This window comes from Salmo salar, chromosome ssa12 (genome assembly GCF_905237065.1).
Source record: "Salmo salar chromosome ssa12, Ssal_v3.1, whole genome shotgun sequence".
NCBI lineage: Eukaryota > Metazoa > Chordata > Actinopteri > Salmoniformes > Salmonidae > Salmo > Salmo salar.
Genome location: NC_059453.1, coordinates 101,331,434 through 101,344,746, shown reverse-complemented (window position 1 = coordinate 101,344,746; position 13,313 = coordinate 101,331,434). Strand labels below are relative to the sequence as shown.

Here is a 13,313-nt window from a genome sequence, read left to right as displayed (position 1 = left end):
AAGACCACTGTTAACACTGAGGTGGTGTGTCCTAGTAGGAAGACCACTGTTAACACTGAGGTGGTGTCCTATAGGAAGACCACTGTTAACACTGAGGTGGTGTGTCCTAGTAGGAAGACCACTGTTAACACTGAGGTGGTGTGTCCTAGTAGGAAGACCACTGTTAACACTGAGGTGGTGTGTCCTATAGGAAGACCACTGTTAACACTGAGGTGGTGTGTCCTATAGGAAGACTACTGTTAACACTGAGGTGGTGTTATCCTAGTAGGAAGACCACTGTTAACACTGAGGTGGTGTTATCCTAGTAGGAAGACCACTGTTAACACTGAGGTGGTGTTATCCTAGTAGGAAGACCACTGTTAACACTGAGGTGGTGTGTCCTAGTAGGAAGACCACTGTTAACACTGAGGTGGTGTGTCCTATAGGAAGACCACTGTTAACACTGAGGTGGTGTTATCCTAGTAGGAAGACCACTGTTAACACTGAGGTGGTGTGTCCTAGTAGGAAGACCACTGTTAACACTGAGGTGGTGTGTCCTATAGGAAGACCACCGTTACCACTGAGGTGGTGTGTCCTAGTAGGAAGACCACTGTTAACACTGAGGTGGTGTCCTATAGGAAGACCACTGTTAACACTGAGGTGGTGTTATCCTAGTAGGAAGACCACTGTTAACACTGAGGTGGTGTGTCCTAGTAGGAAGACCACTGTTAACACTGAGGTGGTGTCCTATAGGAAGACCACTGTTAACACTGAGGTGGTGTGTCCTATAGGAAGACCACTGTTAACACTGAGGTGGTGTTATCCTAGTAGGAAGACCACTGTTAACACTGAGGTGGTGTGTCCTAGTAGGAAGACCACTGTTAACACTGAGGTGGTGTGTCCTAGTAGGAAGACCACTGTTAACACTGAGGTGGTGTGTCCTAGTAGGAAGACCACTGTTAACACTGAGGTGGTGTGTCCTAGTAGGAAGACTACTGTTAACACTGAGGTGGTGTTATCCTAGTAGGAAGACCACTGTTAACACTGAGGTGGTGTTGTCCTAGTAGGAAGACCACTGTTAACACTGAGGTGGTGTGTCCTAGTAGGAAGACCACTGTTAACACTGAGGTGGTGTGTCCTAGTAGGAAGACCACTGTTAACACTGAGGCGGTGTTATCCTAGTAGGAAGACCACTGTTAACACTGAGGTGGTGTGTCCTAGTAGGAAGACCACTGTTAACACTGAGGCGGTGTGTCCTAGTAGGAAGACCACTGTTAACACTGAGGTGGTGTGTCCTATAGGAAGACTACTGTTAACACTGAGGTGGTGTTATCCTAGTAGGAAGACCACTGTTAACACTGAGGTGGTGTGTCCTATAGGAAGACCACTGTTAACACTGAGGCGGTGTGTCCTATAGGAAGACCACTGTTAACACTGAGGTGGTGTGTCCTAGTAGGAAGACCACTGTTAACACTGAGGCGGTGTGTCCTATAGGAAGACCACTGTTAACACTGAGGTGGTGTTATCCTAGTAGGAAGACCACTGTTAACACTGAGGTGGTGTTATCCTAGTAGGAAGACCACTGTTAACACTGAGGTGGTGTGTCCTAGTAGGAAGACCACTGTTAACACTGAGGTGGTGTGTCCTAGTAGGAAGACCACTGTTAACACTGAGGTGGTGTGTCCTAGTAGGAAGACTACTGTTAACACTGAGGTGGTGTTATCCTAGTAGGAAGACCACTGTTAACACTGAGGTGGTGTTGTCCTAGTAGGAAGACCACTGTTAACACTGAGGTGGTGTGTCCTAGTAGGAAGACCACTGTTAACACTGAGGTGGTGTGTCCTAGTAGGAAGACCACTGTTAACACTGAGGTGGTGTTATCCTAGTAGGAAGACCACTGTTAACACTGAGGTGGTGTGTCCTATAGGAAGACCACTGTTAACACTGAGGCGGTGTTATCCTAGTAGGAAGACCACTGTTAACACTGAGGTGGTGTGTCCTAGTAGGAAGACCACTGTTAACACTGAGGCGGTGTGTCCTAGTAGGAAGACCACTGTTAACACTGAGGTGGTGTGTCCTATAGGAAGACTACTGTTAACACTGAGGTGGTGTTATCCTAGTAGGAAGACCACTGTTAACACTGAGGTGGTGTGTCCTATAGGAAGACCACTGTTAACACTGAGGCGGTGTGTCCTATAGGAAGACCACTGTTAACACTGAGGTGGTGTGTCCTAGTAGGAAGACCACTGTTAACACTGAGGTGGTGTGTCCTATAGGAAGACCACTGTTAACACTGAGGTGGTGTGTCCTATAGGAAGACCACTGTTAACACTGAGGTGGTGTCCTAGTAGGAAGACCACTGTTAACACTGAGGTGGTGTGTCCTAGTAGGAAGACCACTGTTAACACTGAGGTGGTGTGTCCTATAGGAAGACCACTGTTAACACTGAGGTGGTGTGCCCTAGTAGGAAGACTACTGTTAACACTGAGGCGGTGTGTTTGTTTGTTTAACCTCATGTTGTTCCACTATGAGGTTAGCTGGCATTATGTTGTTCCACTATGAGGTTAGCTGGCATTATGTTGTTCCACTATGAGGTTAGCTGGCATTATGTTGTTCCACTATGAGGTTAGCTGGTATTACGCTGTTCCACTATGAGGTTAGCTGGCATTATGTTGTTCCACTATGAGGTTAGCTGGCATTATGTTGTTCCACTATGAGGTTAGCTGGCATTATGTTGTTCCACTATGAGGTTAGCTGGCATTATGTTGTTCCACTATGAGGTTAGCTGGCATTATGTTGTTCCACTATGAGGTTAGCTGGCATTATGTTGTTCCACTATGAGGTTAGCTGGCATTACGTTGTTCCACTATGAGGTTAGCTGGCATTATGTTGTTCCACTATGAGGTTAGCTGGCATTATGTTGTTCCACTATGAGGTTAGCTGGCATTATGTTGTTCCACTATGAGGTTAGCTGGCATTATGTTGTTCCACTATGAGGTTAGCTGGTATTACGCTGTTCCACTATGAGGTTAGCTGGCATTATGTTGTTCCACTATGAGGTTAGCTGGCATTATGTTGTTCCACTATGAGGTTAGCTGGCATTATGTTGTTCCACTATGAGGTTAGCTGGCATTATGTTGTTCCACTATGAGGTTAGCTGGCATTATGTTGTTCCACTATGAGGTTAGCTGGCATTACGTTGTTCCACTATGAGGTTAGCTGGCATTATGTTGTTCCACTATGAGGTTAGCTGGCATTATGTTGTTCCACTATGAGGTTAGCTGGCATTATGTTGTTCCACTATGAGGTTAGCTGGTATTATGTTGTTCCAATATGAGGTTAGCTGGCATTATGTTGTTCCACTATGAGGTTAGCTGGCATTACGTTGTTCCACTATGAGGTTAGATGGTATTATGTTGTTCTGCTTTGAGACACAGTAAAAGGTCAGCAGCCCACAGATCTCTTCTGTTCTAAAGCTGTAGTCAGAGTCCTCCTGTCTATCATATAGAGCTGTGGTCAGTGTGCTGTGTAGTTAGTACACACAGTATTAGCTTGTACCTGACTGCAGACCTTAACTGTTGTTCTCATCCTTAATGTGTAGTTAGTGTTCAAAACATTAGGAACATCTGCTCTTTCCATGACAGACCGACCAGATGAATCCAGGTGAAGCTATGATCCCTTATTGATGTCACCTGTTCAATCCACTTCAACCGGTGTAGATGAAGGGGGAGGAGACAGGTCAAATAATTCTTTTTAAGTCTAGAGACAATTGAGACATGGATTGCGCATGTGTGCTATTCAGACGGTGAATTGGCAAGACAAAAGATTGAAGTGCCTTTGAACGGGGGATGGTAGTAGGTGCCAGGAGCACCTGGGTTTTTTCACGCTCAACCGTTTCCCGTGTGTATCAAGAATGGTCCCCCACCCAAAGGACATCCAGACAACTTGACACAACTGTGGGAAGCATTGGAGTCAACATGGGCCAGCATCCCTGTGTAACGCCTTTGACACCTTGTAGTCCATGCCCTGATGAACTGAGGCTGTTCTTAGGGTTTATGTACACTATATATACAAAAGTATGTGGACACCCCTTAAAATTAGTGGAGTCTGCTTTTTTTTAGCCACACCTGTTGCTAACACAGCCATGCAATGTCCATAGAAAAACATTGGCAATAGAACGGCCTTACTGAAGAGCTCAGTGACTTTCAACGTGGCACCATCATAGGATACCACTTTTCCAGCAAGTCAGTTCGTCATATTTCTGCCCTGCTGGAGCTGCCCCAGTTAACTGTAAGTGCTGTTATTGTGAAGTGGAAACGTCTAGGAGCATCAACTGTTAAGCCGCGAAGTGGTAGGCCATACAAGCTCACAGAACGGGTCCCGCTGAGTGCTGAAGCATGCACAGCGTAAAAATCGTCTGTCCTCAGTTGCAAAACTTACAACCAAGTTACAAACTGCCTCTGGACGAAACGTAAGCACAAGAACTGTTCATCGGGAGCTTCATGAAATGGGTTTCCATAACAAGCCTAAGATCACCATACGCAATGCCAAGCGTCAGCTAGAGAGGTGAAAAGCTCGCTGCCATTGGACCCTGGAGCAGTGAAAAACGCGTTTCCTTTCGAGTGATGAACACCTTCGACGTCACACACGCATTCACATTTTCTCAAAAGATGCTGGAATGAGATATTTGACAAGCAGGTGTTCACATATGTTTTGTCATGTATACAGTACCAGTCAAAAGTTTGGACACACCTACTCATTCAAGGGGTTTTCTTTATTTTTAGTATTTTCTACATTGTAGAATAATAGTGAAGACATCGACATGATGAAATTACACACATGGAATCATGTAGTAACCAAAAAGGTATTAAACAAATCAAAATATATTTCATATTTTAGATTCTTCAAAGTAAACACCCTTTGCATTGATGACAGCTTTGCACAATCTTGGCATTTTCTCAACCAGCTTCATGAGGAATGCGGTCTTGAAGGAGTTCCCACATATGCTGAGCACTTGTTAGTTGCTTTTCCTTCACTCTGCAGTCCAACTCATCCAAAACCATCTCAGATTGGGGTTGAGATTGGGTGATTTTGGAGGATAGGTCATCTGATGCAGCAATCCATCCTTGGTCAAATATCCCTTGGGCAGCAGCGTAGCCTTGTGGTTAGAGCATTGGACTAGTAACTGAAAGGTTGCAAGATCGAATCCCCGAGCTGACAAGGTACAAATTTGTCATCTGCCCCTGAACAAGGCAGTTAACCCACTGTTCCTAGGCCATCATTGAAAATAAGAATTTGTTCTTAACTGACTTGCCTAGTTAAAATAAAGGTCACATAAAAAAAGGTGTGTTTTCGGTCATTGTCCTGTTGAAAGTCCCACTAAGCGCAAACCAGATGGGAGGCGTATTGTTGTGCATGCTGATTAAGTTTGCCTTGAATTCTAAATAAATCACAGTCTCACCAGCAAAGCATCCCCACACCATCACACCTCCTCCTCCATGCTTCACGGTGGGAACCACACATGTAGAGATCATCCGTTCACCTACTCGGTGTCTCACGAAGACACGACGGTTGGAACCAAAAGTCTCAGATTTGGACTCATCAGACCAAAGGACAGATTTCAACCGGTCTAAATGTCCATTGCTTGTGTTTCCTGGTGTCCTTTAGTAGTGGTGTCTTTGCAGCAATTCAACCAATAATGCCTGATTCACACAGTTGCTGTTGAGATGTGTCTGTTACTTGAACTCTGTGAAGCATTTATTTGGGCTGCAATCTGAGGTGATGTTAACTCTAATGAGCTTATCCTCTGCAGGAGAGGTAACTCTGGGTCTTCCTTTCCTGTGGCGGTCCTCATGAGAGCCATTTTCATCATAATAATGCTTGATGGTTTTTGTGACTGCACTTGAAGAATATTTCAAAGTTCTTGACATTTTCCGTATTGACTGACCTTCATGTCTTAAAGTAATGATGGACTGTCGTTTCTCTTTGCTTATTTGAGCTGTTCTTGCCATAATATGGACTTGGTCTTTAACCAAATAGGGCTGTCTTCTGTATACCACCACCCCTACCTTGTCACAACACTACTGATTGGCTCAAACGCATTAAGAAGGAAAGAAATTCCACAAATTAACAAGGCACACCTGTTAATTGAAATGCATTCCAGGTGACTACCTCATGAAGCTGGTTGAGAGAATGCCAAGAGTGTTCAAAGCTGTCATCAAGGCAAAGGGTGGTTACTTTGAAGAATCTCGAATATAAAATATTTGTTGGGTTACTACATGATTCCATATGTGTTATTTCATAGTTTTGATGTCTTCACTGTTATTCTGCAATGTAAATGGAATGAGTAGGTGTGTCCAAACTTTTGACTGACACACACACACACACACACACACACACACACACACACACACACACTGACTCCAGACTTGAAGTCCTCTATCAGTCTGTTCTTCTCATCCTGGTCCTCCACCCAGTAACCACTGGGGATGACAAACTCAGACACCACTCTGCACTCTGGACACGACCTGGAGAGAGAGAGAGAGAGGCACACGGTTAGCCACATCCCTGTGTACACAGTTAACCACAACATTGGTCCTCCACCCAGTAACCACTGGGGATGACAAACTCAGACACCACTCTGCACTCTGGACAAGACCTGCACTCTGGACAAGACCTGACCACAGACAGACAGACAGTTAACCATTTACATTTACATTTTAGTCATTTAGCAGACGCTCTTATCCAGAGCGACTTACAGTAGTGAATGCATACATTTCATACATTTTTTTTTTTTTCTGTGCTGGCCCCCCGTGGGAATCGAACCCACAACCCTGGTGTTGCAAACACCATGCTCTACCAACTGAGCTACAGGGAAGGCTAACCACAACATTGTATACTATGTCCAGTGATTCTGTGCTACTTCATAACTGCTGAGTACCACAATGCCACTACAGTGGCATCCTGCTGAAACGTGATCAGGGTTACATGATTAACTGATACAGTATTACACAGTAATAACAGTGGAGGTTATGCCTTTACATTAGCCCCCTGGTGGTTACTGTGGTGAATCAACTACCACATCCTCCCTATTATGTAGAAGCTCTACTACCATAGTATATTAGCAACCATCAACACTTGATGATCTTGTTTTCAAACTGCTTGGTGTTTATAGTAGTTATCAACTCACTTGTTCTCAAACTGCTTGGCGCAGCGCCACTGGCGGATGCAGGAGAGGCAGTATGTGTGGCAGCAGGAAGAGAGGATCCCGAAGCGTCTCTCCGAGGCAGCAGTTTTCTCATAAACCACCTCCATACAGATAGAACACACCTTGTCCTGGCTGTGCTGCGCTGCAAACGCCTTCTCCATGTCCGCCTCAAACACCAACATGCACATCTGACAGAGGAGGGCGACACATGTACTGATTAATATCCAAAACAGTATCATCTTCAGCCAACAGTTTTGTTTGACTTGTCCATTGTCCTCCACATAGGACACACTTCTATCAACATAAAGATGCATCAGACAGTGTAATTAGAGACTACAGAACCACATGGCCTCATACCTTCTCCTGAGCTCTGCTCGGGGTCATGTGGGGGTCAGGGTTAAAGTATGGGTCCTACCTCCTCCTGAGCTCTCCTCTGATCGGGGTCATGTGGGGGTCAGGGTTAAAGTATGGGTCCTACCTCCTCCTGAGCTCTCCTCTGATCGGGGTCATGTGGGGGTCAGGGTTAAAGTATGGGTCCTACCTCCTCCTGAGCTCTGCTCGGGGTCATGTGGGGGTCAGGGTTAAAGTATGGGTCCTACCTTCTCCTGAGCTCTGCTCGGGGTCATGTGGGGGTCAGGGTTAAAGTATGGGTCCTACCTTCTCCTGAGCTCTGCTCGGGGTCATGTGGGGGTCAGGGTTAAAGTATGGGTCCTACCTTCTCCTGAGCTCTGCTCGGGGTCATGTGGGGGTCAGGGTTAAAATATGGGTCCTACCTTCTCGTGAGCTCTCCTCTGCTCAGGGTTGTGTGGGTGGAGCACCTGCAGACGGCAGATGTCACACATATCACCGTGGAGATAGGGACAGGTGTTTCCGTAGTTACACTGTCCTGCAGCGGCGTAGGGACAGAGCTGTGGCTGGGTGCCAGGGACATGGTAGGGGCCGGCCGTGGCAGAACACTCCAGACCGGTCCTGATGGCATCCAGGTAGGAGTGTGGAGGTTTGGCATGGGCACTGTTGTCATGGTACTCCGTCCAACAGTCCGCCTCTGAGCCACCCCCACCGAAGGGCATCATTGTACTGTCACACCCCAGGGCTGGAACACACAGGCACAAACAGAGAGTGAAAGACAGCTGAAGTCAAGGCCACAGAATACTGGATTCACCATTCATAGTACTGGCTGCATCACATGGACACCTCCTAGTGACAAACTACATACTAAAACTATTTATTTAAATCTGAGACACAACTATACAGTTGAAGTCAGAAATGTACAAACACTTAGGTTGGAGTCATTAAAACTCGTGTTTCAACCACTCCACAAATTTCTTGTTAACAAGCTATAGTTTTGGCAAGTCGGTTAGGACATCTACTTTGTGCATTACACAACTCATTATTCCAACAATTGTTTACAGACAGATTATTTCACTTATAATTCACTGTATCACAATTCAAGTGGGTCAGAAGTTTACATACACTAAGTTGACTGTGCCTTTAAACAGATTGGAAAATTGAAAGAAATTATGTCATGGCTTTAGAAGCTTCTGATAGGCTAATAGACATCATTTGAGTCAATTGGAGGTGTACCTGTGGATGTATTTCAAGGCCTACCTTCAAACCCAGTGCCTCTTTGCTTGACATCATGGACAAAAGAAAAGAAATCAGCCAAGACCTCAGAAAATAAATTGTAGACCTCCACAAGTCTGGTTCATCCTTGGGAGCAATTTTCAAAACGCCTGAAGGTACCACGTTCATCTGTACAAACAATAGTACGCAAGTATAAACACCATGGGACCATGCAGCCGTCATACCGCTCAGGAAGGAGACGCGTTCTGTCTCCTAGAGATGAACGTACTTTGGTGCGAAAAGTGCAAATCAATCCCAGAACAACAGCAAAGGACCTTGTGAAGATGCTGGAGGAAACAGGTACAAAAGTATCTATATCCACAGTAAAACGAGTCCTATATCGACATAACCTGAAAGGCCGCTCAGGAAGGAAGAAGCCACTGCTCCAAAACCACCATAAAAAGGTCAGACTACGGTTTGCAACTGCACATGGGGACAAAGATCGTATTTTTTGGAAAAATGTCCTCTGGCAAGATGAAACAAAAATAGTACTGTTTGGCCATAATGACCATTGTTACGTTTGGAGGAAAAAGGGGGAGGCTTGCAAGCCAAAGAACACCACCCCAACCGTGAAGCATGGGGTGGCAGCATCATGTTGTGGGGGTGCTTTGCTGCAGGAGGGACTGGTGCACTTCACAAAATAGATGACATCATGAGGGAGGAAAATTATGTGGATATATTAAAGCAACATCTCAAGACATCAGTCAGGAAGTTAAAGCTTGGTCGCAAATGGGTCTTCCAAATGGACAATGACCTCAAGCATACTTCCAAAGTTGTGGCAAAATGGCTTAAGGACAACAAAGTCATGGTATTGGAGAGGCCATCACAAAGCCCTGACCTCAACTCTATTGAAAATTTGTGGGCAGAACTGAAAAAGCGTGTGCGAGCAAGGAGGCCTACAAACCTGACTCAGTTACACCAGCTCTGTCAGGAGGAATGAGACAAAATTCACCCAACCTATTGTGGGAAGCTTGTGGAAGGCTACCTGAAATGTTTGACCCAAGATAAACAATTTAATGGCAATGCTACCAAATACTAATTGAGTGTATGTAAACTTCTGACCCACTGGGAATGTGATGAAAGAAATAAAAGCTGAAATAAATCATTCTCTCTACTATTATTCTGACGTTTCACATTCTTAAAATAAAGTGGTGATCCTAACTGACCTAAGACAGGGAATTTTTACTAAATGTATTTGGCTGAGGTGTATGTAAACTCCCGACTTCAACGGTACCCTCTCACATGTAGACTAGTATAATATTAACTTTTGCAAAATTATACAACACATGTTAATGTCTCGGGAACAGGAGTGGAGAAATAAGATCTTTCAGCATGTCTTGGGAAAATGTGAATGTCTGTGTAATGTCATCTTTGACATTATTATGCAAGCAGAAAGTACACTACATAACCAGAAGTATGTGGACACCTGCTCGTCAAACATCTCATTCCAAAATCATGGGCATTAATATGGAGTTGGTCGCCCCTTTGCTGCTATAACAGCCTCCACTCTTCTGGGAAGGCTTTCCACTACAGGGCCTTGCAAAAATATTCATCTGCCTTGGCGTTTTTCCTATTTTGTTGATTACATCCTGTAATTTAAATTGATTTTTATTTGGATTTCATGTAATGGACATACACAAAATAGTCCAAATTGGTGAAGTGAAATTAAAAATATTACTTGTTTCAAAAAAAGTATTAAAAATGGAAAAGTGGTGCGTGCATATGTATTCACCCCTTTACTATGAAGCCCCTAAATAAGATCTGGTGCAACCAATTACCTTCAGAAGTCACAGAATTAGTTAAATAAAGTCTACCTGTGTGCAATCTAAGTGTCACATGATCTCCGTGTATACACACACACACGTTCTGAAAGGCCCCAGAGTCTGCAACACCACCAAGCAAGCGGCACCATGAAGACCAAGGAGCTCTCCAAACAGGTCAGGGACAAAGTTGTGGAGAAGTACAGATCAGGGTTGGGTTATAAAAAAATATCAGAAACTTTGAACATCCCACGGAGCACCATTAAAACCATTATTAGAAAATGGAAAGAATATGGCACCACAACAAACCTGCCAAGAGAGGGCCGCCCACCAAAACTCACAGACCAGGCAAGGAGGGCATTAATCAGTGAGCCAACAAAGAGACCAAAGATAACCCTGAAGGAGCTGCAAAGTTCCACAGGGGAGATTGGAGTATCTGTCCATTGGATCACTTTAAGCTGTACACTCCACAGAGCTGGGCTTTACGGAAGTGTGGCCAGAAAAAAAATCATTGCTTAAAGAAGAAAAATAAGCAAACACGTTTGGTGTTTGCCAAAAGGCATGTGGGAGACTCCCCAAACATATGGAAGAAGGTACTCTGGTCAGATGAGACTAAAATTGAGCTTTTTGGCCATCAAGGAAAACGCTATGTCTGGCGCAAACCCAACACCTCTCATCACCCCGAGAACACCATCCCCACAGTGAAGCATGGCAGTTGCAGCATCATGCTGTGGGGATGTTTTTCATCGGCAGGGACTGGGAAACTGGTCAGAATTGAAGGAATGATGGATGGCGCTAAATAGAGGGAAATTCTTGAGGGAAACCTGTTTCAGTCTTCCATGGATTTGAGACTAGGACGGAGGTTCACCTTCCAGCAGGACAATGACCCTATGCATACTGCTAAAGCAACACTCGAGTGGTTTAAGGGGAAACATTTAAATGTCTTGGAATGGCCTAGTCAAAGCCCAGACCTCAACCCAATTGAGAATCTGTGGTATGACTTAAAGATTGCAGTATACCAGCGGAACCCATCCAACTTGAAGGAGCTGGAGCAGTTCTGCCTTGAAAAATGGGCAAAAATCCCAGTGGCTAGATGTGCCAAGCTTATAGAGACATACCCCAAGAGACTTGCAGCTGTAATTGCTGCAAACGGTGGCTTTAAATGTATTGACTTTGGGGGGGTGAATAGTTATGCACACTAAAGTTCTGTTTTTTTGTCTTATTTTTTGTTTGTTTCACAATGAAAAATATTTTGCATCTTCAAAGTGGTAGGCATGTTGTGTAAATCAAATGATACAAACCTCCAAAAAATCATTTTTAATTCCAGGCAACAAAATAGGAAAAATGCCAAGGGGGTGAATACTTTCGCAAGCCACTGTAGATGTTGGAACATCGCTCCCGAGTGTGGTGCAGCGGTCCAAGGCACTGCATCTCAGTGCTAGAGGCATCACTACAGACCCTGGTTCGATTCCAGGCTGTATCACAACCGGCTGTGATTGGGAGTCCCGTAGGGCAGCGCACAATTGGCCCAGCGTCATCCGGGTTAGGGTTTGGCCGTCATTGTAAATAAAGACTTGTTCTTAACTGACTTGCCTAGTTAAATAAAAGTTCAATATATAAAACAATTGCTGTGGGGACTTGCTTCCATTCAGCCACAACAGCATCGGCGTTCCAATTCATCCCAAAGGTGTTCGATGGGGTTTAGGTCAGGGCTCTGTGCAGGCCAGTCAAGTTCTTCTACACCGATCTCGATAAACCATTTCTATATGGACCTCACTTTGTGCATGGGGGCATTGTCATGCTGAAACAGGAAAGGGCCTTCCCTAAACTGTTTCCACAAAGTTGGAAGCACAGAATTGTCTAGAATGTCATTGTATGCTGGAGCATTAAGATGTCCCTTCACTGGAACTAAGAGGCCTAGCCTGAATCATGAAAAACAGCCCCAGACCATTATTCATCCTCCAAACTTTACAGTTGCCACTATGCATTCTGATTTGTCCATCAGACTGCAAGGTGGTGAAGCGTGATTCATCACTCCAGAGAACGTGTTTCCACTGCTCCAGAGTCCAATAGCAGCGAGTTTTACACAACTCCGTCCAACGTTTGTCATTGCACATGGTGATCTTAGGCTTGTGTGCGGCTGCTCGGCGATGGAAACTAATTTCATGAAGCTCCCGACGAATAGTTATTGTGCTGACTTTGCTTCCAGAGGCTGTTTGGAACTTGATACTGAGTTTTACAACTGAGGACAGATGATTTTAATGCGCTACAGCACTCTGCGGTCCCGTTCTGTGAGCTTGTGTGGCCTAAAACGTCGCGGCTGAGCCGTTGAAGCTCCTAGACATTTCCACTTCACAATAACAGCGCTTACAATTGACTGGGGCAGCTCAAGCAGGGTAGAAATTTGATGAACTGACTTGTTGGAAAGGTGGCATCCTATAACGGTGCCATGTCACTAAGCTCTCAAGTTAGGCCATTCTACTGCCAATGTTTGTCTATGAAGATTGCATGGCTGTGTGAAGTCTTATCAGAAATGTGTTTCTTAGTTCTCAGCTTTTCATTTCCTTAAAACCGGTCAAACTAATGATATTTGGACATATTGTACAGGAACAATCTTTCCACTGTTTAGGAGTTATTGCTTTTTCTCCCCGGTCCCTAAAGGAAACAACTCAACTTCACCGGTGTTAACTAGATTACTAAACACATTCATTAGATCAATGTAAGACAATCTGGTGAAGGCTCAT

At 44.7% G+C, this 13,313-nt stretch overlaps 1 protein-coding gene across 2 annotated transcripts in view; it reads right to left on the bottom strand.

Moving 5' to 3' along the window:
* The window catches only part of LOC106566275 (probable E3 ubiquitin-protein ligase makorin-2), a 55,372-nt gene that overhangs the window by 15,669 nt on the left and 26,390 nt on the right, over positions 1–13,313 (bottom strand). Inside the window, exons 4-7 of one of the 2 annotated variants that reach the window (XM_045692008.1) lie at positions 7,960–8,279; positions 7,169–7,374; positions 7,117–7,125; positions 6,398–6,506 (exon numbers count right to left, since the gene is read on the bottom strand). In XM_045692008.1, coding sequence (XP_045547964.1) covers positions 6,398–6,506; positions 7,117–7,125; positions 7,169–7,374; positions 7,960–8,279 — 644 coding nt within the window. The remainder of the gene's footprint in view (positions 1–6,397; positions 6,507–7,116; positions 7,126–7,168; positions 7,375–7,959; positions 8,280–13,313) is intronic. The other variant, XM_045692009.1, reaches the window with a different exon arrangement.